Here is a 25,370-nt window from a genome sequence, read left to right on the forward strand (position 1 = left end):
CGGCACTACGCGCACTCTGCAAGCATCCCCGATCGCTTTCAAGATACGCCGCCCGCACGGCCGCGCCGTAAGAAGCAGGCGCCGGAGAAGAACGGCAGAAATGTGCCTGAAGTGTCCATATAATTGCTATGGCTCGAAATGGGTATTCACGTACACCTATAGATAGGGACGCAACGCGGCGTAGGGGGGACCAATAAATTTGAGTTTTGGGGTGTTTAACAACCGAATTGATCGCTGTGGACAAAAGGTCATAACATTCCAAAGTTCAGTAAAGCGAAAACCTGCAGAATTTTCAGCAACTGATGAATGTCAAACGTGAAATGTCAACTAGAAAGTAAAAGGCTAGCACTTCTTGAAGAGGAATCATAATCTGAAAACTCGTTCTTAAAAACTGCTATGGAGCGAATAGAGAATGATAACTTATACATTTTGTGAATTATATACACTGCTAAAGAAAAAACAAAGGAGAAAGTTGCGCTACGGTGGTTTTCATTTCCAGGGCAATGAATTTGAAGGTATTTCCAATACAAACAGTGTCGGTGGACCCTCAATGTACCGGGGTTTGTAGCCCAATGGCAAGGAAGTTGTTTAGGCGCATTTTCATGAACCCCAAGCGGTGGAAATCGATCCCCATCCTCCGGAAATGGTGTCTCTCAAATCTTTCGCACGCAGAACCACCACCATTTGTGCGTATATAGCGTATGAAGTACTGCGAGATGGTGGTGGCGTTTCGTGTTACATGTCTGAAAGGCATTGAATTATACGCCTGCCTCTATAGCTATCGCCAGCTGTCGCTTATAGGACCGCAAGTTAGCCTCTAGAGTCTGTGAAGAAGCACGTTTACCTAGGTCAATTACTCACAGGGGACCCCGATCATGAGAAGGAAATTCACAGAAGAATAAATTGGGTTGGAGCGCATACGGCAGACATTGTCAGCTCCTGACTGGAAGCTTACCATTATCATTGCAAAGGAAGGTGTACAATCAGTGCATTTTACCGATGCTGACATATGGAGCAGAAACTTGGAGGCTGACAAAGAAGCTCGAGAGCAAGTTAAGGACCGCGTAAAGAGCGATGAAACAAAGAATGCCAGGCATAACGTTAAGAGACAGAAAGAGAGCGGTTTGGATCAGAGAGCAAACGGGTATAGCCGATATTCTAACCGATATTAAGAGAAACAAAAATGGAGCTGGGCAGGTCATGTAATGCGCAGGTTAGATAACCGGCGGACCATTAGGGTTACAGAATGGGTGCCAAGGGAACTGGAGCGCAGTCGAGGACGGCAGAGGACTAGGGGGAGCGATGAAACAAGGAAATTCGCGGGTGCTAGTTGAAATCGGTTGGCGCTGGACAGGGGCAATTGGAGATCGCAGGGAGAAGCCTTCGTACTGAAGTGGACATAAAAAAAAAGGCTGCTGCTGATGATGATAGCTATAAGACGCCGCGGTGTGATTTATTATTAGTATAGCGCGATGGCGCCATACGCACCTGCAACATTTCGTCAGCCCGCGTTCATCTGCCCAGCGTATTTGACTCGCTAGCCGTGCATCGCGCTGCTCCTTAAATGGTCTATATTTATTGTTTATACGGATGACGATGCGCTAGAAAAGCGAGGCGACACATAACTGTTGCATTTACGCGGGCGAACTTTCAGTCTTGCGGCGCTATCTGTTAGCCCCCGGCAGGGGAAATCCGCGAGGCTAGCCAAAGTCAGGTCAAGTTAGCGCCGCTTTGTCTTCAACGTGCAGCGGCCGCCATGTACGGCATGCTTCTGGAGAGCGTGCAGCACTACGTGCGGCTCCAATTCGGTGAGCCGCTGTGGGAGGCGGCGCTTGCGGAGCTGGGCCAGCACAATTTTTCCACACACCTGGTGTACCCAGACGACTCCATGACAAGGCTGGCCGACGCCTGTGCAAAGCGAGTTCCTGGTGAGTTCCTGAACACTGGTGGTCGAGAAGCCTTCACAATCAAGTGAGGAAATTCAGCTAATTGTGCTTGCGCCTGCATGCATGCACTGCTCCTCGCTCGATCCTCCTGACTCATTAACACTGATTCAGGCTCATGAATACAAGCCTAGAATCACTGCATTGTGCACGTTGGGCTGAATGCGTACCCGTATGTCGTCTGAGATAGATGTAAGGAATTGGCGAGCTGTCGGATGGGAAAGGTAACTCTGTGGGAGTGACTGCTAACACGCTGTGGATAAAAAGATGCAATTGACATATTCAGAGGCTACCGGCCACATATGTCGGAGCTGTGACAGGAAGTGTGCTGAAATGCTTTTAAACTATACGGAATAGTTGTTTTCTCGACGACAGCTATTCGCACTTCATGAGGATATTTCTCATCGTGCTTTTTTTCTTGTTCAGCATTAATCCCTACTTTCCTCGGTCAGAAAAGTGATCTACGTCGACTCCCGAGACGTCGAGAATTATACTCTCGCCACGTCTCGTCGTTCCAGAATTGGACAACCACCACGCGCCTGTATGAGTAGCTTAAGTAATTATCGGCTGTTGCCACCAAAGAAAAGTTTACCTATTGCTAGCAAGACACTGATGGTGTTTACCTGTGAGAGAGGACATAATTGTGTACTGTAATACTATGAGGTGTAAAAGGACAAAAATTCTTGCCAGGACAACAAGAGCTACATTAACAGTCCGGCACATAACAGCGCCTGCACGTCGTTGCGGCGACAGTACATGGGGCCAAATTCCCAAAGTTTTTTGCTTGTAAGTGCTGTTCGCCGTTGGCTGGCCACCTTCGCTATTAATATGTGCGTCATCCCAATTGGATGACATCTCATCTTACGAATAATTCGAGCGTAAGAAAACAGTTTTGGGAAGCAGGGGCTTCATTTTGAGCTGTTGAGCACGAGATAACGAGAGCGACTGCTTGAACTCGAAAACACAGTTGAAGTGTTGCGATATGCTCAGGAAGCCACTGGGGAACATTTTGTCTTAATATTTGTACCGGTATTGCACGTTTGGTTCACAAACATGTTTCTGCGTAGGTACCCAAGCTGACAGTTTTATGACTGAGAAAACTTAGGCATTAAGAGAGAGCTACACCACGGCGGCCGCATTTCGATGGGGGCGAAATGCGAAAACACCTGTGTACTTAGATTTAGGTGCACGTTAAAGAACCCCTGGTGGTCAAAATTTCCGAAGTCCTCCACTACGGCGTGTCTCATAATCAGAAAGTGGTTTTGGCACGCAAAACCCCATAATTTAATTTTAAGAGAGCTACACGTTAGTTTTAGCGAGTGCAGTTGGGCGCGTGTCAACTGCACACTGGACAAAAAAGCGCAAAGGAAATGTTAGGAACAATATGTTAGGTTCATACGGGGGAGTAGAGACTCAGGGTTGTTTCTAATCTTCAGCTAATCAAAAGCTACCAGCAGCACATTAATAATTGCTATAAGAATGCGAAACATCACGCGAAACAAAGCCAAATAACACGATAAGACTAAGCACCAGACTACGCAGGCCTTCGCAGCGTCAAGCGAGCCATTCTTCGTGCTCGATCTGTGCATTACGAGGCGGCGCGTCTTCCTGCTGCAGGATGGAGCCGCGACACATTCCTCTTCTTCTTCGGGCGATGCTTTGTGCGCTTCTTCAGCCACTACGGCTACGACAAGTTGATCCGGGCGTCTGGTCGTCACCTGCGAGACTTTCTTGCTGGCATAGACAACCTGCACCACCAGATCCGCTTCAGCTACCCGCGCATGCGCAGCCCATCGCTGCAGCTGCTGCAGGAGCACCGCGGCGGCGCGCTCCTCCTGTACCGCTCGTGCCGTCGAGACCTCCACTTCTACCTGGTCGGCCAGCTGGTGCAGGTGGCCAGCACCTTCTACGGCATGCGCCTTCAGGTCGGTGAGATTTCCGCCAGGGCGCCTGTTCCTTGCAACCGAGTAGGCGTCGGCCGTTGCTAGCCGCAAAATGAAAGGTAAAAACACGTAACTGAGTAAATCTTGACATTAGGATCGTTTAAACGTTTTATAAAACCATTTGCACTGCAATGGTTTATGGACGTCATTAATGAATAATACGAAAGGTGCAGCAGGATGGGGCTAGCTACGGGCAGATCTATCCTTGCAAAGGAATGCCTGCCATTCTTCCGCCCGACCTTCTCGAGCTACAAATCAGTCTCGTTCTTTCCTGTGTGCCCCTCGTGTTGTGCTATTCGTGACATTGAAGCGCAACCAGCTTCATATTTTCTAAACTATTGTTGAGCCGATACAGTCAACCGCCTTTTGGCTGCCAAAGCAGGCATGGTACATTTGGTAAACGAGGCACTAAAAGCTCGTTTATAGTCCGACGTTATCGGCGCGTGGGCGAGCGTCGTTCGCGGTCAGTCACGCTACGTCAGTTGCGCTGCGCCAGCCGAGATTCCATCCCCTCTATACTTCAACACGCGCGCCGTCGGCTGCTATCTTCAGAGCATGCGCAGAACGTTCGCCAAGTCGCGCGTCGTCCGCAAAAGACGTCTGCGGAGTTGTGTTGGCGCATTTTTCTTCGCGCGCAATGCATTGTGGTGCGAGAGTTCCGCCGACTCCGACGCGCGAATGGCTCAGGAGCCATGTCAGCGCCGGGCCCGTCGGGGCGCGTCGGAAGCCGCCGGTTAAGGGCCGTTTATAGTCCTGCAGTCCGACGTAACGGCCGCGCGCGCGCACGCTACGTCACGTCGGCGAAAACAATCCCTCTATGGACGACCGCACGCCAAGTTTCATCCTAGACGCCAGCGCTCGTTTCTCCCCTGGCGGAACGATTCCATCTCCAACGGGTGTAGGTTTCCGCCGCCGCTTCCGCGGTCGCGCCCGCGTTCAGTTCGCGCTGCGCGCGACACGTCTCTTGTTTGGGACGGCGCCTCCTGAGTGTATGACGGTTCTTATATGTAACCCACATGAATTTAATAATTACTCGGTACATATTCCTTTTATTCATATAAAAACTTTAAGTTGTTCGACGAGCGCTTGTCCTGTCTTCTTTCTCGTGTTTTGTTTATGTGTGCGCTGCCCAAGAATGGAAACCACTTCTGTTGAATGCGCTAGCAGTGGCAGAAGTTCACGCGTGCCGAGAAATTGAATATGTGCACGATGCATTGAGCATGACCGGAGTTCATTCCCGCTTCACCACTGCACCGATCGATCGAGTTGCTGGACGATACACGCCCGCGTCTTGGTCGCGCCGGCATTGCTGAAGCAGGAATGATTACTAATACTTTCAACTTCCGTCTCGTGAGCACTGTTAAAAAATGACCAAGCTGTCTACATTGCTGCTTCCATTCCATATTGTAGGGGACGCACTAGTTAAAGTTGTGTGCGCATGTCGTACTTGTGCTATGCAGCGATATATTTTTGAGAGCAGCATTCCGGGCAATTTGGTAATCCATTATTTAAATGATATTGCGCGACAAAAAACGACACGGACGTGAGACGACACACCAAGCGCTTCGTGTGTCGACGACATGCGCTTGGTGTGTCGTCTCTCACGTCCGTGTCGTTTTTTGTCGCGCAATATCATTTAGGTAATCGATATATTTTGTTTATTTCCGCACAGTGTCGATGGAAGACCGTTGTCGCCATCAGAGACAACACGGATTTGTAGCAAACATATTGTGAGAAAGTGCAAAAATGATTTTAGCTCGTATGTGCCGTATGTATGTGCCGCATCGTATGTGCTGACGATTTTTCCGGCGGTACATACGATGTCGTTTCCAATCACCTGCTCAGCGTCACTTACATGGTTAAGCAGACGCTGCTATTTCGCCGCATTGCAGCCATAAAAATAATCGTCAAGCGTACTGATCTTCTTAAAGGCAAATAGAAGCGTGTACAGTCTGTTTCACACTTAGGGGAAAACTCGGAACGTATTGCATCGCGATGCGGCAAGCAATGGAGTCGTGCGGTGGCAGCAGCTCGAGCAGGCGCAGACGCTCGAGGGGCGGAGTCGTGATCTGCGTCGTCTGCTACGGCGGCGCGCGCTGGCCGCATTGTCGGGAAGCGTGCTACTGTCAGGGGCAGTGCACGTATATTTCTTCACTGTGTGTGCTACCGTAATAAGCAGCGACAAGACGCACCAAGATGTGCGCGCAACGTGTTCAGTCTTTGTTTGACTCGAAAGGAAAACAAATCACTCAACAATGTTAACTATGGGAGTCGAACACGATGAAACAAACGGATAGGATTAAATGAATGTTTTAGGTTCAGACAATGAGCTGGAAATGATTTTTCTCGACAATCATTCGCTACACCAGACAGACTACCCGCCGGCGGGGAATTGGACACGTCACGCTCGGAACTTCAGTTAGTATCTCGTCATGTCCCCGGCGGCAGCGATGACAGCGCTCATCCTGGAAGGCAGTGAAGTGCAGAATGACTTGATCAGGGATGTGTTCATTCGCAGCACGTCTCAGTCGCTGACGATGGTGGATCGAAGCCTATCCTCGGGCGACTGATGGTGCTGGGATGGTGCGCCAGCGATACTTTCAACGAGCCCCAGACATATTAAATGATGTTGGCGCCCGGGGATTGAGGCGGCCACTCCAAGAGAGTGACTGTGCGCTCTTCTAGCAGTTGTTGCACCACACGAGCAGTGTGGATCGGCGACCTATCGCGTTAGAATATATAGTCGCCTTCCAGAAACGGGCCGTCAAGAATGTATGGAATCAGTATGTCGTCTATGACTGCCCTGCAGCGATGAACTTACCTTCGAGGCGTATCAGTTGGCGTCGCACAACGCATAGTAAAGAATACCGGCTCATTTCAGGCCGTAACGATGAGATCGGCGCCCTGCAACTGATAGTAGAACGTTTACCGACAATGCGGCCAGCGCGCGCCGCCGTAGCAGACGACGCCGTTCAAGATCCCGCCCCTCGAGCACCTGCGCGAGCTGCTGCCGCCGCTGACTCAAGCGCTCGCCGCATCGCGATGCAATGCGCTCCGAGTTTTCCCCTAAATGTGAAACAGACTGTACACCGCCCTTCACGCGTACACACGTAGGCACACACCGCGCGCGGCGCGAAACGTGCCCAAACACGCGCAGTGCAGGAGGCAATCAAGGCGACGCGAACGAGAGATGGGAGAGGGGTACCACCCGCTAATAGAATTTTCCTTCGCATGCGGCGCTCTCAACGCCGGCGCAGCAGCGCCGCTCTCGGGCGCACCGGCGCAGCCAACGTAACCGGCGGATTCCGACGCGCCCCGACGGGCCCGGCGCCGATATGGCTCCTGAGCCATTCGCGCGTCGGAGTCGGCGGAACTCTCGCACCACAATGCATTGCGCGCGAAGAAAAAGGCGCCAACACAACTCCGCAGACGGCTTCTGCGGACGGCGCGCGCCTTGGCGAACGTTCTGCGCATGCTCCGAAGATAGTAGCCGACGGCACGCGCGTTGAAGTATAGAGGGCATGGCATCTCGGCTGGCGCAGCGCAACCGACGTAGCGTGACTGACCGCGAACGACGCTCGCCCGCGCGCCGATAACGTCGGACTATAAACGAGCCTTTACGTTGGCTGCGCCGGTGCGCCCGACTATCGAGGGGTCGTTTTCGCCGACGTGACGTAGAGTGCGCGCGCGCGTGCGTTGCGTCGGACTATAAACGGCCCTTAACAGTCATCGTCAAGACATTCACGTCACATTAAGTGTAACTGAAAGATGACCAAATGGCTGAAAATAAAAAAAAAAGATGTGCAGATTATAGATATATATATATATATATATATATATATATATATATATATATGGTGCTCATTTATGTGTCATCTTTATGTACATAATTTTTTTTCTCTCTTCATGATGATTTCTGGTTGATGTTTTGCCAGTGTTTGTGTAAACCTTTTTTTTACCCCTCCTGCATGGGCCCTAGCTTGGGCCTGCAGTATTTTGTAAATAAATAAACAAATAAATATATATATATATATATATAGGCGGTTCACCGCCTATAAGGTTAACCCGCCTTCAGAAAGGCGGTTAACCGAGGGGCCCAATTTTTATTAGTCATATCATAAGACGCCAACAAATTTTGACACCAAGGACAACATAGGGGAAATTACTTGTGCTTAATAAATGAAATAAAGAAAGGATAAATAATGGAAATGAAAGTAGATGAAAAAACAACTTGCCCCAGGTGGGGAACGATCCCACAACATTCGCATTTCACGTGCGATGCTCTGCCAAAAGAGCTACCGCGGCGCCGTTTTCCCATCCACTTTCTTGGGTATTTATGTTTCCTAGTAGAACCCTGGGAGTGTTAGCCAGCGCCACCACTCACAGACCTTGGCGGCGGATGTGGAACATCCTTTCTGCCGCAGGCATTACGAGAACGTGATCTTTTTGGGTGAAGGCAACTGGTCAATAAACAAGGATCTGGAATCCAGCAACATTGATGCCTTCAGGTAGCATGTGTGTGTTTATTGAAATAGCTGACAAGTTAGTGATGTCACATGTACTATAGGAGAGAACGAGTAGCCGTACATATTTGTTTTTGCTTGTGGAATTTGCAATGTTTAATAGGATGTGTTCCTGGGCTACCATACTTGGTTCATACTTGTACGTTTAACAAGCGCAGACCTTAGATGGGAGAAGGAAGTAGAAACATGACAAGCGTTTATATTGCGTGTATACATCCTTGCCCCGTCTACAGTTTGGGCTTGTCAAACCTGCAAGTATGAACCAACTATGGTAGCCTAGCAACACGTTCTAATATTTCTTCTGCAGTGGGCCCTGCTATTTGTGTGTTTCCTTCTTGTGTTCAAACTTTTGCATTCATTGGTCACATCGTGACGTCAACTTGTTATTGTCAACCAAATTATTGGCCTCATTGGACAAGTCAAGCCTTCGATTGCACATCTTAAAAGTATCTGTCACATTAGCAAAGTTTTGTCATGCTCACGGCGTGTTGTTCGTCTTGTGTTGCGTTGAACATATATATGATGGTTCACTCTCGTTAGATTGTTGACTATATACTAAAAATTAATTTGGAGCAGTGTACGCTGAAGCGATGTTCAAGAGTGGTGATCTGGGAACGATTTCGGAATTCTGTCTGTGCAATGAGAAGCTTACAGCTAGAAAATAAGGCTTACATCACGCCGGACGATAAAGCTCGACGCTTGCTGACGTAATAATAAGAACCCGCTTCAACCCTCACAAAGCTGATCATACGTAAATAGGCTTCATAACAACGGGCGTCGTTTCCGTGCTAAGCATTTCTTACGAAAAAAGAAAAAAAATGTAGTAGTTTCGCCCGAAATGCTAAACATCGATTGCGATAGCAAATTAGTACACAGCTATACGAAGTAAGGTAGTAGTTTTATCGGTTGTATAAACTTGTAAACATTCGCTTGCTAACTAAATAAAAAGCATGGTGTCACGCGCGCACAGGTAAACTAAACGCATCTGACTCGATCACCGCGAAAACTCGCTGTCAGAACGCTGGAGTGAGGAAACGCGGCAGCAGCAGCGAGCGAAGAGATATTCGTGCTGCGTCTCGCTTCAACGTGAACTAAGTGTCGAAAGCACAGCGCATACGGAGATACCAGCACCCCGTGCACTTTGTACACATCGCAGATCGCTTTGAAGATGAGGCCCGCACGACCGCGCATATTATCCACATCGCGGATCACTTTCAAGACATGGGCCCCCACGCGGCGTACGCAGCAGCCGTCGGTAGTGGCAGGCTAAGTCCCAGTTTGACCTTGGCTGTGATTCAAGGTCAGCCTGGCGGAACGAGGCGTTTTGTGCATTTGTACCTGGAGTAGTAGAGCTATCGCCCTAAAAGCACTGTACATACGGTCTGAGTTTCGAGCTTGGAGAAGAAGGAAACCTTTCTACACATAATAGTACACATGTAATCGTTGTTTCTACGCAGCATTTCTTGCGGCAATCGCGCAGCTGGCGTGTACTTTCACAATGTTTTTCACAAAGAATTCACAAGTTTTTTGTCATTGGCCACCCGCCTTGACATATATCGGAGGTTGGATTGCGCAACATTTTTACGAAACACACAGAAGAGACACACACCACAGAGCGCCACACCACCACAGAGCGCTCTGTGGTGTGTGTCTCTTCTGTGTGTCTCGTAAAAATGTTGCGCAATCCAACCTCTAATATGCTATACCAACACGCCCAGTCGTCAACCTTGACATATATCGATCATCAGGATTGGCTTAAATTGGCTCTTACGAATGATTGTATCGTAAGAGCTTTTTGTGAATACGGGCCCAGATTAAGAAAAGTCCGCGAGTACTAAATTCATCTGATCTGGCAAATGAGCACTGCATTGATGATGCTTGTCAGATAAAAGAACGGGCTTGCTGTGCAGCACCGTTTTCCTTTGGACGCACCTTGGCTCTACTGTACCATCACACGTGATCACCACGAGGTTACTATTTCTCGCAACTCTATAAGTGAATGTGTGAATAAGTCAGCGAGTGATTAGGTGAGAAAATGAAGGAGCTCGGATGTGGTAGATGTCATGACTGCTTTTGCAATCTTTGGGCGATCGTTAGTACAACGCATCACTGACCAATGTAAAGCAATAAAGCGAATAAGCAAAACAAAATTCGACTTTTCGGAACCTGTATAGAACTCTTGTTCACCTGCACAGATCTCTTCCTTCAGATGCCTTGGAATCTGTACTTTTTTTTTTTGCATTGGCCAGTGACCTATTCATGTTTTTACCTGGGCGGATAGTGTTCCGTTGAGCTCATGATTAAATGTTTGGACTACGTAGGCAAGTTATCGTCCTAATTTAATTATAGAATTACAAGAAATCGGTGAATTCTAGAAGAGACGCATGTCATCATTGCCGCCGGCTGAAAAAAAGAAAATAAAGCGTGCATAAGAACTGGCAGGAACGTCCGGCCAGGTGCAAGTTAGAAATACTAGAGAGGTTAAGCAGTTTAACCCCTCCGTGATATGTGATACGTTACTGTAATACGTGATACATTAGGACTACTGAGCATGCGCGTCTTGTACCGCTGACTACCACGTAGCTTATCATGATGATGATGATGAGGAGGATGATTGAAAATTAAAATTAAAATGTGGGGTTTTACGTGCCAAAAACCATGATCTGTGTATGCGGCACGCCGTAGGGAGGGACTCCGGAAATTTGGACCACCTGGGGTTCTTTAACGCGCGCCTAAATCTAAGTACACGGGTGTTTTCGCATTTCGCTCCCATCGAAATGCGGCCGCCGTGGCCGGAGAGGATCACTGAAACGTAAGCCGACTTCAGCGCCCTCACAGGTCCAGACCAGCGGCTTCGGTTCGAATTGGCCCGCGCTGCTTGCTCTCCGTCGGGACAGCAGCAAATAAATGATAAAATCAGTCATCGATTAGCCCCTTCTTGCACTGAGGGCAAGGTACTGGCGATGTTTTATGGATATTATTGAGATCAGCTCTTTGTTTTGACACTGCTAGGCTATGAAGTGGCGGCATCGAGGCAGTAAATATTTTAATCTCTGTCTAGCCCATAGGCGCCACAGCATTACCTTTCATGATGCGCTGACGATTGTCAACGCTATAAAATCCTGATTTTTCACTGCATCATTATTTGATTCTACGTTCCAGCCGGGTGCGCGATAAAACTGTGCACGGGCTAAAACATTGACCCCGTTGGCTTGTCTAACGGTGTTCCGTGGTTAAACGGAGAATGCGCAGAGAGCCTAACGTATCACAGAAACGTATCACGTATCTCGCAAAGCTAACTCTCTCAATGACAGGGGCCAAATCCACAAACAAGTTCTTACGCTAAAGATGTTCGTATGAATAGATGAAGGCAATCGTAATGTCGAACATATTGTTAGCGAAGGCGACCGGTCGACAGCACTTTAGAACAAAAGATTTTGTGCAATATACCCTACGTCGCATAGTCATTTACCACTGGAGCCCGCAGTGAGAAGCCTGTGGAACCGCCTGCGTGCTTATGGAAAATTATGAAGGGGAGTAGTGCAGCAAACGCACGTTACGTGAATGCGCAGGTGCGCGTGCTGAGCCAGCGCAGTACACCGGAGGGTGCCCAGGCGCTGCTGCGGCTGAGCTTCGACAACGCCGCCTTCACGCTGAACGAGCAGCGGCGGCAGCGCGCACAGGAGGGCATCTCGCTGCCCGACGTATCCTGGGGATCGCTGCTGCGGCTCTTCCCGTTCGGCATGCTTGTGGACCGCTGCATGCGGCTCCTGTGGCTAGGACACCGACTGCGCATGGTGTTCGGTCAGGGCGGGGAGACCGGAGCCTGCCCCGGTAGACCCGTGCACGACCTTATGCGCCTGCACAGGCCCATGGTGGCCTTCACGTGGGAAAACGTGAGCATTCGTCGGCGTATCCAAAATAGGGGTCGTTGATTCTCGGCTGCAGTAACGGGTCACTCAGAATACGTCAGTCAACGAGGCAGTTAGAAAGCTGAGAGACGGGATAGGGGGGCCAGGTTTAACCATGGCGTCCTAGATCCGCTGGCACGTGGTGTCAAACACCGCGAGCTGCCAGATCTCAAAGGTCATGGTTTAATAAGGGCATTTGGCTTAGACATACTATTTGGTGCAGAGGAGACGAGTATCGACGCCCGAGCAATGTTTCTGGGCGGCGCACAGCGCCGTTAGCCGTGTATATTATTAACGTTATATTTTGGTGTTTATTTTTACGTAAATGATGACAGTGTAGTAGTAGTAGTATTAGCAGCAACAGCAAACTTATGGGGTCCCTTGACCCTAAACATGCACCCACTGCCAAGACACGATCCCGGAAGATTCAGTGTACAACACGTGTGGAAGTCTCGCACGCATTTGGTACAACTTATTTGCGCACTCAGAACATTCAAGCATGCGCTGAACAGCGAGCACGGATACTGCTGCCGCTATATGCGACGTTTACATTTACTGTTAATTTATTGTTTAGTACACAAATACATCGTATTTGTGGTTGCTTACGTACCCGAAGTAACACTGGCGTCCACTTTTCTCTCCCTCGGCCATCAGTTGCTTGCCAATCAGCAAGTCGTGGTGGAGCTGGAGTGCATTTTCCCCGAACAGTCGACCCTGCCTTCACGTCGTTTGCTGCTCAAAGGAGAGATGCGCTACCTGCACGAGTCGGACGTCATACTATTCCTTGGGGTGCCACTGTGAGTCCGAGCACACGGTTGCTTTTCCCAGGTTAGCGGACGCACGTGTGCTGATTATTCGGCCCGAATGTTGGTGTACAGACTCGACACTCTTGTCGAACGACAGACATCAGCAGTTGAACGGCGACATTTTCGACGCTATACAGCACATCGCGTTATACTTGCGACTCAATGTTTATCAAGCACCTGCGCTCTCGTGCTAAAGCCCTGTAAGCAAGCGCCGGCAACAGTACAGTACGTGTCTTGTCTCGCAGTGCCATACTTTGGTCGCGAGTACAGACATCATAATTTTCTGTTATGGTGTTTTCCTTTTACAGCTCCATAAACCGTTATTATCGTCTATAGAACTGGCTGCAGTTTACTTTCTCGCTTTCTTTTTTGTTCCTTTTATTACTACATGCTCCCGCGACGATACCATTGATCCGACGGGTCGGGCACAGTAAAGCTTACGGTAGCGCGTTCCGAAAATTCGCGTAACTTACTGCATAGTAAAGAGCTCTTCCTCGTTTAAGCGGTCCTGCCTGCGCTATCGCTGCTGTGGACCGAGAAATGTTCGGCGGCATTACGTGTTTACTTTCTTGCGTTCGTGACCTTCGCCTTGCTTGCCGGCTTTAGGGCTGCTATTTCTGAGATGCCAGTCTAAGGCAGCTTATCCTCTGACGACCAATTACTGCCAGAGGATAGGTCCTGCACGGTAATTGCCCTTGGCAGAACGGCTTACGGTAGTTGTGCTGACGCAGTTCCGTCTCCACTAACGTGCGCGGAGAAACAACGTACAGCAATGAAATCTTTTTCCTCCTAAGCTCCTATCCATCGACGACTTTGTAACTGAGAAGTGTCTCTGTATTTTGTTGTCATGCTTCGTCGTTTTCGTTGCCTCAACGTGGCTATTAACAACTTACGATGATGGGGCACTTGGGGTACTTGAGCGAAGCAAACAAAAATAACTACTATGCGTTATATATATCACGAAAATGCGAACAGCGCTGGCGAACTTTATCCTGCATTTCCTCTGTTGTTCATGTCCGCGTTCGCTCCTTTCTTGAATGGAAGTAACTAAGGACCACGAGCTGGCAGCGTCTAATTGTGCCAACTGCAACGTGCGTTATATATATATATATATATATATATATATATATATATATATATATATATATAATGGTTTTCTGGGATCGAATCTGTGATAAAACTATAATGAATCGCGTCTCAGGCTAGCTGCCTTGTCACCGCGAGCACCGAATCGACACTCATGCGTGTGTCGAGGATGCGACAACGAACACGTGGCTTGTGTCTGTGAGGTGTACGAGTGAAACTTTTAATTTCACGAATGCGATTGGCGTTGTTAAATGCACTCTACTATAGTTGCATTACTGAACTATACGACACGATTATATTTATTACTTCGAAGCAACAAAACCGACTAGAGTAGCCTTATGGATCACGCCTCGAGAACAACCAACGCATCGTTCGTTCTTTCTTTCTTTCTTTCTTTCTTTCTTTAACTCCTCTTTCTGTTTACTGTTAAGCCGTAAGTTACGGCCAAATACAAAAAAGAAACTACAGCAGACGTTGGCTCCTGGCTCCCAGCTCCTGAGCAGACAAACTAACTCAGATCAATGCCGCTGCTTTTATTTATTTTTAATATATATTTTGAACTGTTCGTTATACCCAGCTGTTGCTGACACTTCAACACGCACGAATCAGGAAGAGCATGAAGAAGGCAGCATAGCTGGCGTGGACTAAAGATGCCGAAATATGCTGCTCACGTAACAAAAAAAAAAGAAAAAAAAAAAGATTACGGCAAAATCAGTTTTATTCAGATGGGAGCTGCATGTGAGGCCAGCAAGTCGATAAGAGATGAGGGTGAGCAACTCAATGGCGTGGTGTCAGTGCGTTTATCTTTCTTTCTCTTCCTCTCTCTTTCCAGAAGATGCCAGCTCTCTGCGCACGCCGCCGTCCCCTCTCTTAGCACCCTCTTTATCTCGGCTTGCCACTCCGGCCTATATATAACGTGTATAAAAAACTCCGCGCTTATTTGTTTTCTCTCTGTGGACGATATGGAGAACCGAACTCTGTGGGCTTGTGGTAATATGACGTGGCTAGGACACAATACTGTGCATCGGGGGATGTTGTGGTTGGTATATGCCGAAGTACTGTGTTGTGGACTAGTGAGCTCATACCGTATAAGTAGTGTGCTGCACCAACTGCAACAACAAAGACGACAAAGAGATAGGACCGACCAGTCGCATCTGTTTGTTGTCTCTCTGGTTGCATTTCGCGCAGCACACTACTTATTTAAACAAATGCTGCGCATCTTCTACGTTATAGGGTGCCCAAGTTTATGTTAGCCAAGCTGTTCAACGAAAAAAAAAAATGCTTAGAAGACATGGTGCAAGATACGATCTTAAGACCTGCAGCATTTGATCGACAGAAGTATGACGACCGAAAACCGTAGGTCTTCAGATCGCATCTAGCACCGTGTATCTTCTTTAATTCTTTTTTTGAACAGGTTAAGGCAACGTTAGATGGGTATACTACATAACCAAATGCGCGCCCCAGCCGAAATCATCTTGCGTAGATCCTGGCGCTCCGGCTGACGCACCATGAAGTGTCACATGCCTCGCACGCCACTACGGGACGTACCTATCGTCACGCGCGCTTCTGACGGGCTCGTTCTCGGTTTCGTGCTGGAAAGGAAAAGGAACTCGGTGTGTCAACGTGCATTAAAGCCTTTTTATCCGCTTCGAAAGGTGATCTGTAAGGAATTCGCTGTTTGGCACTGTTGCGATGGTTGACGGGCGGAGGCAAGGCCCCTCCCGTAGTGAACGAGACAGTCGTTCCAGCCGAAGAACGCGGGGTTTATTTCACGCTCGGAAATATAAAGAAAAGATAAGGGGAGAGGAAAGGTGTGACATAAAGAGTGCGCACATGCGCACTGAAGGAAATAGCTTGCTTGTCATGTTCATGGGTTACCGCATTTCTTCACCCTTAGTAACCAAAACGCACGACAGGTTTCTTTCTTCGTGTGGAGCGACGTAGCTCCTGAGGTTGCGCTTCTGGTGTTTCAGAGGTCCTTGGTTCCTTTAATACCGGGGAACCCGTTGTGGGAAGCCTGGACAGGTCGACGGCTGCTGGGGTCTCATCTGTGGTCCGCTTACGAACTTGATCCAAGTGGCGGCGGACAAACCCGTCTGCAGTCTTAACATCCAGGAGGCGAGCGCCAGAGGTAGCTTCCACAGTGCCTGGGGCCCACTTATCGCCGACGCCGTAATTTCGCACGTACACATAGTCTCCCGGTGCAAAGTTCCAGCTTGAGTCAGTCACAGCTTTAGCAGGGCAGGCTCTGGGAGGAAAAGACATGTCCAGTCTTGTGCGCAACCGGTAACCTAATAGCATCTCTGAAGGAGAAGGGCCTCCTTGGTATGGTGCGTTTCGATAATTGCACAACAGCCGGGCCAACGACGTTATGATGCAACTGCCTCCTATCTTCTTCAAGCCTTCTTTGACGGTGCGCACGGCTCGCTCGGCTAGGCCATTACTCTGGGGGTGATAGGGAGGTGCCAGAATATGTACTATTCCATTTCGCTTCATAAACTGCTCGAACTCCCATGCTGTGAATGGCGTCCCGTTGTCTGACACAACCGTTCGCGGTATACCGAAACGGCTAAATATTGTCCTGAGGGCATTAACGGTGCTGTGAGCGTTAGCCTGCGACATGGGAACCGCCTCAATCCACTTTGTGTGTGAATCGACGACTACCAGAATCAGTTTCCCTTTGATTGGTCCCGCATAGTCGATATGCAAGCGCGACCACCTTTCGCGCGTATCGGGCCAACCTACTGGTTCTTTTACCTGAGGCATCGGTAACGTTTGCACGCAGTTGTGGCAGGTCGCTGCAATGCGCTCGATGTCGTGGTCTAAGCCGGGCCACCAAAATAAAGACCTGGCTTTTGCCTTCATAGCGGACACGCCTTGGTGGGCTGCATGTAGTAGCTTTAGCAGCTTCCCTCGCGCATTTGTCGGCACTACAAGGCGATGACCCCAGTAGAGCACTTCTTCAGTAACAGACAGCTCATGCCGCTTTTTGTAGAACTCTGCCATCTCTTTCGTTTCCATGTCAGAACTGCGCGGCCAACCTTCCCGTGTGTACTTGCGTACCTGTGGGAGTACCTCATCAGCGACGGCGAGCGCTTTGAGTTCCTTTAACGGCATGGCAGGCTGATCCCACTGGTCCATGGTCAGTACAATTTGGGCCTCATCCTCCTGGTCCGCTTCGTCCTGTAACGGTTGAGGCAGGCGGCTCAGAGCATCGGCATTGCACATGAACTTTCCAGGCTTATGTTGCAATCGATATCGGTAGGCCCCGAGTATGATTGCCCATCGCTGAATGCGGGCAGCGGCCATGACCGGCGTTTGCCTGTCCGCTCTTAGGAGACCCAACAATGGCTGGTGGTCAGTTATTAGTGTGAATTGCCTGCCCAGCAGATAATCTCGGAACCTCGTGACACCGTAGACGAGAGCCAATGCCTCACGCTCGATCTGCGAGTAATCCTTTTCTGCGGCAGTGAGCGTCCGAGATCGGAATCCGAGGGGCTGATACTGTCCTGCAATGCGATGTAATAAAGCCGCTCCCACGCCGTAGGGTGACGCATCAGCCTCCAAAAATAGCTCTTTTGCGGGGTCGAAGTGAGTCAGCACCGGAGCGGAACACAAAACGGCTTTAGCCTTCCGGAATGCCTCATCCTCAGGCCCTTCCCAAGACCATTTCGATTTCTTTTCTAGGAGTCGGTATAAGGGGCTGAGGAGCGTGGACAGATTAGGCAAGAATTTGTTATAAAAAGTGAGCATGCCCAAGAAGGACCGAAGCTCCGTAACGTTTCGAGGAGTCGGAGCCAGCTTAATTGCCTCGATGTTCTTCTCTGACGGGCGCAGCCCTGCGGCATCAATTCTATGTCCTAGATACGTAACGGACGATTCGCCTAGTCGGCACTTGTCCGCCCGGAGCTTGATGCCGTATTCCCTGAAACGCTGCAGAACTGCTTGCAGATTTGTATTTGGCTGGTCCTTCGCATCTGCTATTAAGACATCATCTAAGTACGCTTGAACCCCTGGAACACCTTGCAGAACGTACTCAATCGTTCCTTGAAAAATAGCAGGTGCAGACGCGATTCCAAATGGCAGTCGATTATAGCAGAAGAGGCCCTTGTGTGTATTTATAACAGCTAATTTACGCGAATCTTCGTCTAGAAGAATTTGGTTGTATGCATCGCGTAAATCCAAGATGCTGAACTGCTGTCCCCCGCGAAGCGTAGCGAAAATGTCGTCTACTACGGGTAGAGGATACCTTTCCATTTCACAAACTGGGTTCAGTGTTACTTTAAAATCTCTACAGATGTGAACTGTCCCATCGCTTTTCAATACGGGAACCACCGGGGTGGCCCATTCTGCATAGGAAACAGGCGAGATAATGCCTACGGCCACGAGTCGGTCTAACTCGGCGGAGACCTTGTCTAACAGAGCGAACGGAACGTTTCTTGCCTTGCAGAACCTTGGTGTTGCTCCATCCTTTATATGCAGCCGTGCGGGTGGCCCTTTTATGAGTCCCAAGACCTCCGTGAAAAGGTCAGCGTACTGCTCCATCACGGGTGCAGCTCCTTGGCTCTCCAGCTTCACTTCGGTTGACTGCGACGTGATCTGAAGAAGCGGCGCCCCTTTTATTTCGAGTTTCTGTAGTAAGTCACGGCCACAAAGGCTAGGGCCTTCGCAGTTGAACACTACGAGATCGCAGTCAACTGTCGCAGACTTATAGGAAGCTTGCATTTGCAGAACGCCCAGCAGTGGTAGCTTTCCAAGGTAACATGAAAGGGTTAGCGCCGCCTCACAAAACGGTGGCCACTTATGACGATGAGCTTCGTATATTGCTTATCATTTTCAGCGGAATTCCATTCCACGTGACAAGTTTCTGTATGGGCGGAACCAGACATTCATTACTTTTTACTGACCATATTTGCAATGCATTGCTGCCGCTGCCTTCAATGTCAGCTGAACATTCGGTTATCGCCAAGGTTCGATGGGCGGGAACTGTTCGCGAGCATACTCGCGCCAAGTGACCTTGTCGCCCGCATTTGTAACACCGGCGCCTTCGCAGCGAGCACGCAATGGCTTGATGCCCTTGTCTGCCACAGCAGCTACATTGTTGCACTGACATACTCTGTTCATTCCTTGATATTGCGGGTTCCCCTTTCCGCTGAAAGTTGAGCCCATCGATGGCGTCACCTTGACTGCTTATCTGTTGCGAACCTAGCTCTGCGCTTTCTGCTGCTAGAGCAAGTGCTTCGGCTTCCGCAAGAGTCAAATCCTTCTTGGCTAGTAGCTGTTTCTGCAAGTTTTTCGACCGCACTCCGCAAACGATGCGATCCCTCAGCATTCGCTGCAACATCGATGAGAAATTGCAGTTATGGGCTATTCTACGAATCTCTACGATAAACGCCTGCATAGACTCTCCTTGTTGGCTTCGATGAAAGAACTTGAAACTTTCCGATATCTCGTTAGGAGATGGATCATAGTGCTCATTCAAGGTTGAAACGACTTCTTCATAGCTTAGCGAGCTCGGTTTTCTAGGTGCTACTCTACCGCAAAGAATCTCCACGGTCCGAGATCCTAACGCCGCAACCAACAAGGCTCTCTTCTTGGCGTCGTCTGTAACCTCGTTTGCTTCAAAGTAAGCATCGACTTTTACGAGATATGCGTTCCACTTATGTGTGTCCTCTATAAAATCCGGAAGCCTGAGGGCCATGGTCGCGGCTGGGCTGATGGGCGTCTTCGTGTCGTGGCTGGTGCCCGGTCGCTGTTGCGTATCCGTGGGGGTTCTCGTCGCCACTGTTGCGATGGTTGACGGGCGGAGGCAAGGCCCCTCCCGTAGTGAACGAGACAGTCGTTCCAGCCGAAGAACGCGGGGTTTATTTCACGCTCGGAAATATAAAGAAAAGATAAGGGGAGAGGAAAGGTGTGACAGAAAGAGTGCGCACATGCGCACTGAAGGAAATAGCTTGCTTGTCATGTTCATGGGTTACCGCAGGCACAGACGTACAACTGGCATTAGAGGTCTAAAGTTAAAAATCGGGAAGTTAGTTAACGAATATTAGTTAATTAATCTATTCAATGATTTATCTCAGCGTTTTCTTTTGACCGCTCTTGTGGTGAGCCATGGAGATAAAAAAAAAAGCACCATGGTGTCTCGAATGCCCTATGCTTAATAATTAGACAGTCATCGCTGAAACACACCGCATGTCCACTTCAAAACGCAAAGCCACTTCAATGAAAGCTGGAGAGCTAGGCCTCGTAGGGCGCCTAAAAAGCAAGTCTAACAAAGCACGAGCAGCAGTACACATGCAGAGGTAGTACGAAACGTGTGTATTTAACAATCGAAGCATTAGATGCGCCAAGAAGGGCCCATTATGAAAATTATCCTATTGAGACGCTGTGACAAATATCGCTGATTTTCATCGCTGGTGCGCAGACTGAGTGGCCTGGACGAGCTGCAGATGGCGGGCCTCTACCTCGAGGATCTGTGCATCCACGACATGACGCGCGACATTGTGCTGGCCGAGTGGCAACATGGCGCCAACCTCGAAGTCTCCTACAGAGAGGTGGGCAGAACATGGCTTTCCGCGCTCATTTATGTACAAGCATGACTCCATTTCACGAACAAAATAAGAGCGCCACAATTGCTTCCCCATAGCGGCGATAGAATGGGGCGCGCACCTGCATATGCGTTTCCTTTTCTCTTTGGTTCGAACAGACTTCTTTAAAATAGTATTAAGCACATATTAGGGCGATTCCTGTTCAGGCGGATTACCATGAAGAGGTATACATTAGTTGCACGGCAAATCGCAATGTTTGGGCGTATAATTAAAGAAAATGTAACTTAATTACATGTATTCACCTTAAGACATATGTCCCCATTTCCAAGCTCAAGTCTAAAGCAGCAGCTCGTATGTCTTCTGAGCAAAAAATATAAGACTAACATCACTGCGGAGATAGCCGTTCTGAAGCACATTCACGTTCCAGATAACGGTTTTCCTAAAGCCTTGATCGAGATTATCCTAACCGTAAATTTAATGCATTTTTTAGCAGATTTCGGGTACGGATTCTAGGTTGGTGGTTCTATAGTCAGGTTTCTGTTAAGTAGACATGAATTCACTGCTGTTCGGCACCAAAAATGAAACACGGCCATATAATGCCAACAGGTAATGAAGCCAAGGAAATCATAGGGGTAATTAACTGTGGTTGAAATGGAACTGTAGAAAATAGCCAGGAAAAGGGAAAATGAAAGTGGCCAGAAAGATAGCAAGTCGCCGACAGGAGACGAACGAAAAACCTTCGCCTTACGCGTGTGTTGCGCTACCGTCAATCCGTTCGTTATCTTGGGTATTAACGCGACCTGGCCCTGGGAGCGTTAGCCAGCGCCACTCAGCGGCATAGCGGGCGGATGGGGAACATCCATTTTTGCCTGATGGCGCCACGTAACACATTGACTTGGGAGAGCAGGCCCGCGGCTAATAAACTCTCGAATGCTGGTTAATGGCATCAAAGCTGCCAGATTCAAGACCCTCGCTGTGAATGTACGAGAAAAAGGGAAACCGAGGGGCTCGAGTGGTTTGTCTCCCGCCAGCAACATGTTATCTTTTCGTCACGTTTCATTTTCTTTTTTTCCTGGTCATTTTCAATATTTCAATTTCAACCACAGCTAATTACTCCTATGCTTTCCTTTGCTTCATTGCCTGTTCTCTATATATGTACTCCTGATTAACAAAAAACGAGCCCCTTCTCGCAATTAAAGCAACGCCTTAAAGTGAATACCTAATGAAATAATTAGTTAATCTTTTTATCAGGGACCTGAACATACCGATTTCTTACGCACGTAATCTCCGCTAAGTCATCAAGAAATCCGCTTGAAAAGGCGGAACAGCACTATGAATTTTAACTTTAATAATAAACAAAGAAGGGTGGGGGGCTAAAAACGCATTTGAAGCGGTATCTGTCCCCCAGTTGGCTGTTGCGACGACTTCTTTTCATCGCTCATTGCTACGACTTGTCGCAATGCTCACATTGTCGCTAATCATCACATTATAAGTAGCTCGAAGCTTAAAAAGAGCTGCATTCTGCTAATTCAATGCGGTATAGACACATTGTTAGCATGGATACAGGCATCCGCCGCGGTGGCTTAGCAGCTATGGTGCTGCGCTGCTAAACACGAGGTCACGGGATCAAAGCCCCGCCGCGGCTGCCGCATTTTGATGGGGGCGAAATTCAAGAGGGCCCGTGTGCCGTTCATTGGGGGCAAGTTAAGAATCCTCAGGCGGTCAAAATTAATCTGAACTCCCCCATTACGGCTTACCTCATAATCAAATCGTGGTTTTGGCAGGTAATACTCCAGAATTCAATTCCAGAATGGACATGGGCATTCTTTTCCACTAAAACCGCTTCACGTCCGATTCGCTTGGAACTGCCCCTGGTGCCCCTTAAAGGTCACATTTACGACGATGATACTGCTTAAAATCTTGAATGCAGAACCCAGCTATGCAGCAAGGGCGATACGAGGTTAGAAGAAATACATCTGCACTGAAAGTCTTTATCGCTACTGTCATCGCTCTACAGTTATCGAAGAAACATTTGGACAACTTCAACCCAGGCGCCCGGAGCAACTACGGAAGATATTTAAGATAGCCATTTCCGTGGCGTGGCCTAAAGATGTGTGCACGAGAGCTGAAACTTGTAATAGCTAGCGCTGGCTAATAATAATAATAATAATAATAATAATAATAATAATAATAATAATAATAAATAGAAGAGCGCTGGCATTCTGGATTTCGGTTAAGCTCCTTTAATTATCTATACAGCAGAAGCTGATCAGTAGCTTTTAATTGTGGATTGCCTCGTCACTCCTGCAGTTAATATTTCGGCACTGACGAGTAAGCTCTTACTATATATAGGAACATGAGACGAAGACCAGGCACTTAGCCGTAAAAGTACCGATCCGCTTTAGTGATGCTGCTGTTTCGTTTCATTGAGTGATCCACGTGTGTCGTCTCCGCGATTGTTTTGTTACTAAAAGGAGCGTAATGCGGCGAGTGCAGCAAGAGAGCAAGAGCCGGACACTCGAGGAGAACCTGGTGAGGCTGGACGCATGGCGCCAAAGGGGCGACGAGTTGCTGTACTCGATGATACCAAAGTCTGTGGCCGACAGGCTCCGCCGCGGGGCCCATCCCGTCGACACATGCGAGGTGCGTGCATGTACAATAAACCGTGGAACTAGACCCAGAGGCATCATTTAGATATGCCGTTCTCTCCCTCTCTGCTCCAATTCTCGCCAACATTTCTCCTGGTTATTTCCTGGTTTTAACACGCCTCTTAAGTTGCGAAGGTTAGTTTTTAAGGCTCTAGGCCAGTCTGTGCTCAGATATGGTATTTCAGTTTTTGGTTCCTGCTCACAAACGAAAGTAGATCGAGTGGATAAGCTATTGCATAGGATAGCCGCGAGCATACTGTATGGTACCGCTTATGATTGTTCAGACAGTGACGTAAGAAGTAATATTGCAGGTGTTGAGTCCTTTTCGGATCTGTTTGTACAAGTGATACTTCTTCGTAATATTTTCTTGAATCGCCACAAAATGATAAAGAATAAACCTAAAACTCTAAGAAAAACATGCCTTTATCAGTTACCACGTATATATACGATCTATGGTAAAAAGTGTCGAGAATATTACGTTCCTTTTCATTTTAACCAGTTGCCGAAAGAAATAATTCAACAGCATTCCCAAAAAGAAGCCAAACAACAAATTAAAGCATGATTGCTTCATCCTCAAAATACTTGACAGGTAAACTTGATGTGTACGTATGTTTTTTGTTAAACAGTTCCTATCATTATTTGCACTATTGTCTTGTAAACAAAAAGATTGTGATATTTTCTATATATGTATTTCTTCACCTTTTCCCAAAGAAATAGCGGGAGATTTGATTTTTTCAAATAGGTTTTTTTTTTTTGTCACGCTACTAACACAGTAAAATATTCATGTTCAGTGTTCTCTTGAAGCTGTTGTGATATGTAGCATATACGTCGTACTTCTTTTGCTAGCAGCGAGCTAGCACCTCATGCCTGCCGTGACCCGCAGCGACTTGCGCTTATGCAGGCACGATATGTGTAATAAGTTGTCAGCTGCTGAAATAAAGATGTATGTATGTATGTATGTATGTATGTATGCGTGTGTATGTATGCATGTATGTATGCGTGTGTATGTATGTATGTATGTATGTATGTATGTATGTATGTATGTATATGTATGCGTGTGTGTGTGTGTATGTATGTATGTATGTATGTATGTATGTATGTATGTATGTATCGTAGACAGCCTACGAAGAACGCTTCGAGCCCAAGTTATGGAACGTTTTAGGCATAGAGCTTCATACAACAATTACCGGAAGGAACTCTGCTAATTGTTGCCACCAAGCTCTTCTTATTTAGCTTAATGTCCTACCTATCTTGTTGAGAAAAATGTTCGCTGACGATTACGATACTCCCGAACGCGAAATTTGAGCGCCACTCTGCACTTGTTTTTATTTCGCGATATATTGAGGCACCGCACCGATGACCGTACCCACTGGCAGAGCCGCGACGCGCGGGGCTATATATAGACCGGCCATACAGTTGCCGCTTCCCGGCAACTGCAGCTTATGCAGCCGTAACCTTTACTAGGAAACACTTGCAGCGAAGGCTATATAGGCGCGAAGGCGAGCTTTCTGGTTCTTTTCTTTTCCTCCGCGTGGCCGGTGCCGCCGCTTCCGAGGATGCGCGGTTGGGAGGGTTATCTGGTGGGGCTTCAAGGTGGCTTCCTCCGCTTTTCTCATCCTGCTTCCGCTGAAACCACCTCCTCCGCCTTGCTCCTCGCGCTCACTTTGCTCTCGCCGTCTTTCATCCGCCGCTGCGCTCCGCGTTCACTCTTTCCTCGTTCGCTGTGCTCGTTCGTTCGCTTAAGCCTGTTTCACATGCAAGCGACGGAGCGGCGATGTTCGCGGCGTGCAAACGCAGCTTCGTTTCACATGCTTCGTTTTGGCGCGACGCGTGCCGCTGTGATGCACAGTGTCGCTTGTGGAAAGCGCCCGTGAGCCGCGGGTTTCAGCGGTCTTCAAGAGCGGCGCCTTGCTCCACATTTCCATGTTTTGGCGTGCTTGAGATGCGGGTTTGATCGATGTA

At 48.4% G+C, this 25,370-nt stretch overlaps 1 protein-coding gene across 1 annotated transcript in view; it reads left to right on the top strand.

Annotated features, from left to right (window-relative positions):
• LOC126548004 (soluble guanylate cyclase 88E-like) overlaps positions 1 to 25,370 on the top strand; it is a 215,781-nt gene that overhangs the window by 82,593 nt on the left and 107,818 nt on the right. The window contains exons 2-7 of the mRNA XM_050196075.3: positions 1,749 to 1,928; positions 3,561 to 3,868; positions 11,982 to 12,305; positions 12,975 to 13,117; positions 20,637 to 20,766; positions 23,257 to 23,403. Of these exons, the coding sequence (XP_050052032.1) occupies positions 1,757 to 1,928; positions 3,561 to 3,868; positions 11,982 to 12,305; positions 12,975 to 13,117; positions 20,637 to 20,766; positions 23,257 to 23,403 (1,224 nt within the window). The 5' untranslated portion in view covers positions 1,749 to 1,756. The remainder of the gene's footprint in view (positions 1 to 1,748; positions 1,929 to 3,560; positions 3,869 to 11,981; positions 12,306 to 12,974; positions 13,118 to 20,636; positions 20,767 to 23,256; positions 23,404 to 25,370) is intronic.

The sequence above is a fragment of the Dermacentor andersoni genome, chromosome 1 (assembly GCF_023375885.2).
Source record: "Dermacentor andersoni chromosome 1, qqDerAnde1_hic_scaffold, whole genome shotgun sequence".
Taxonomy (NCBI): domain Eukaryota; kingdom Metazoa; phylum Arthropoda; class Arachnida; order Ixodida; family Ixodidae; genus Dermacentor; species Dermacentor andersoni.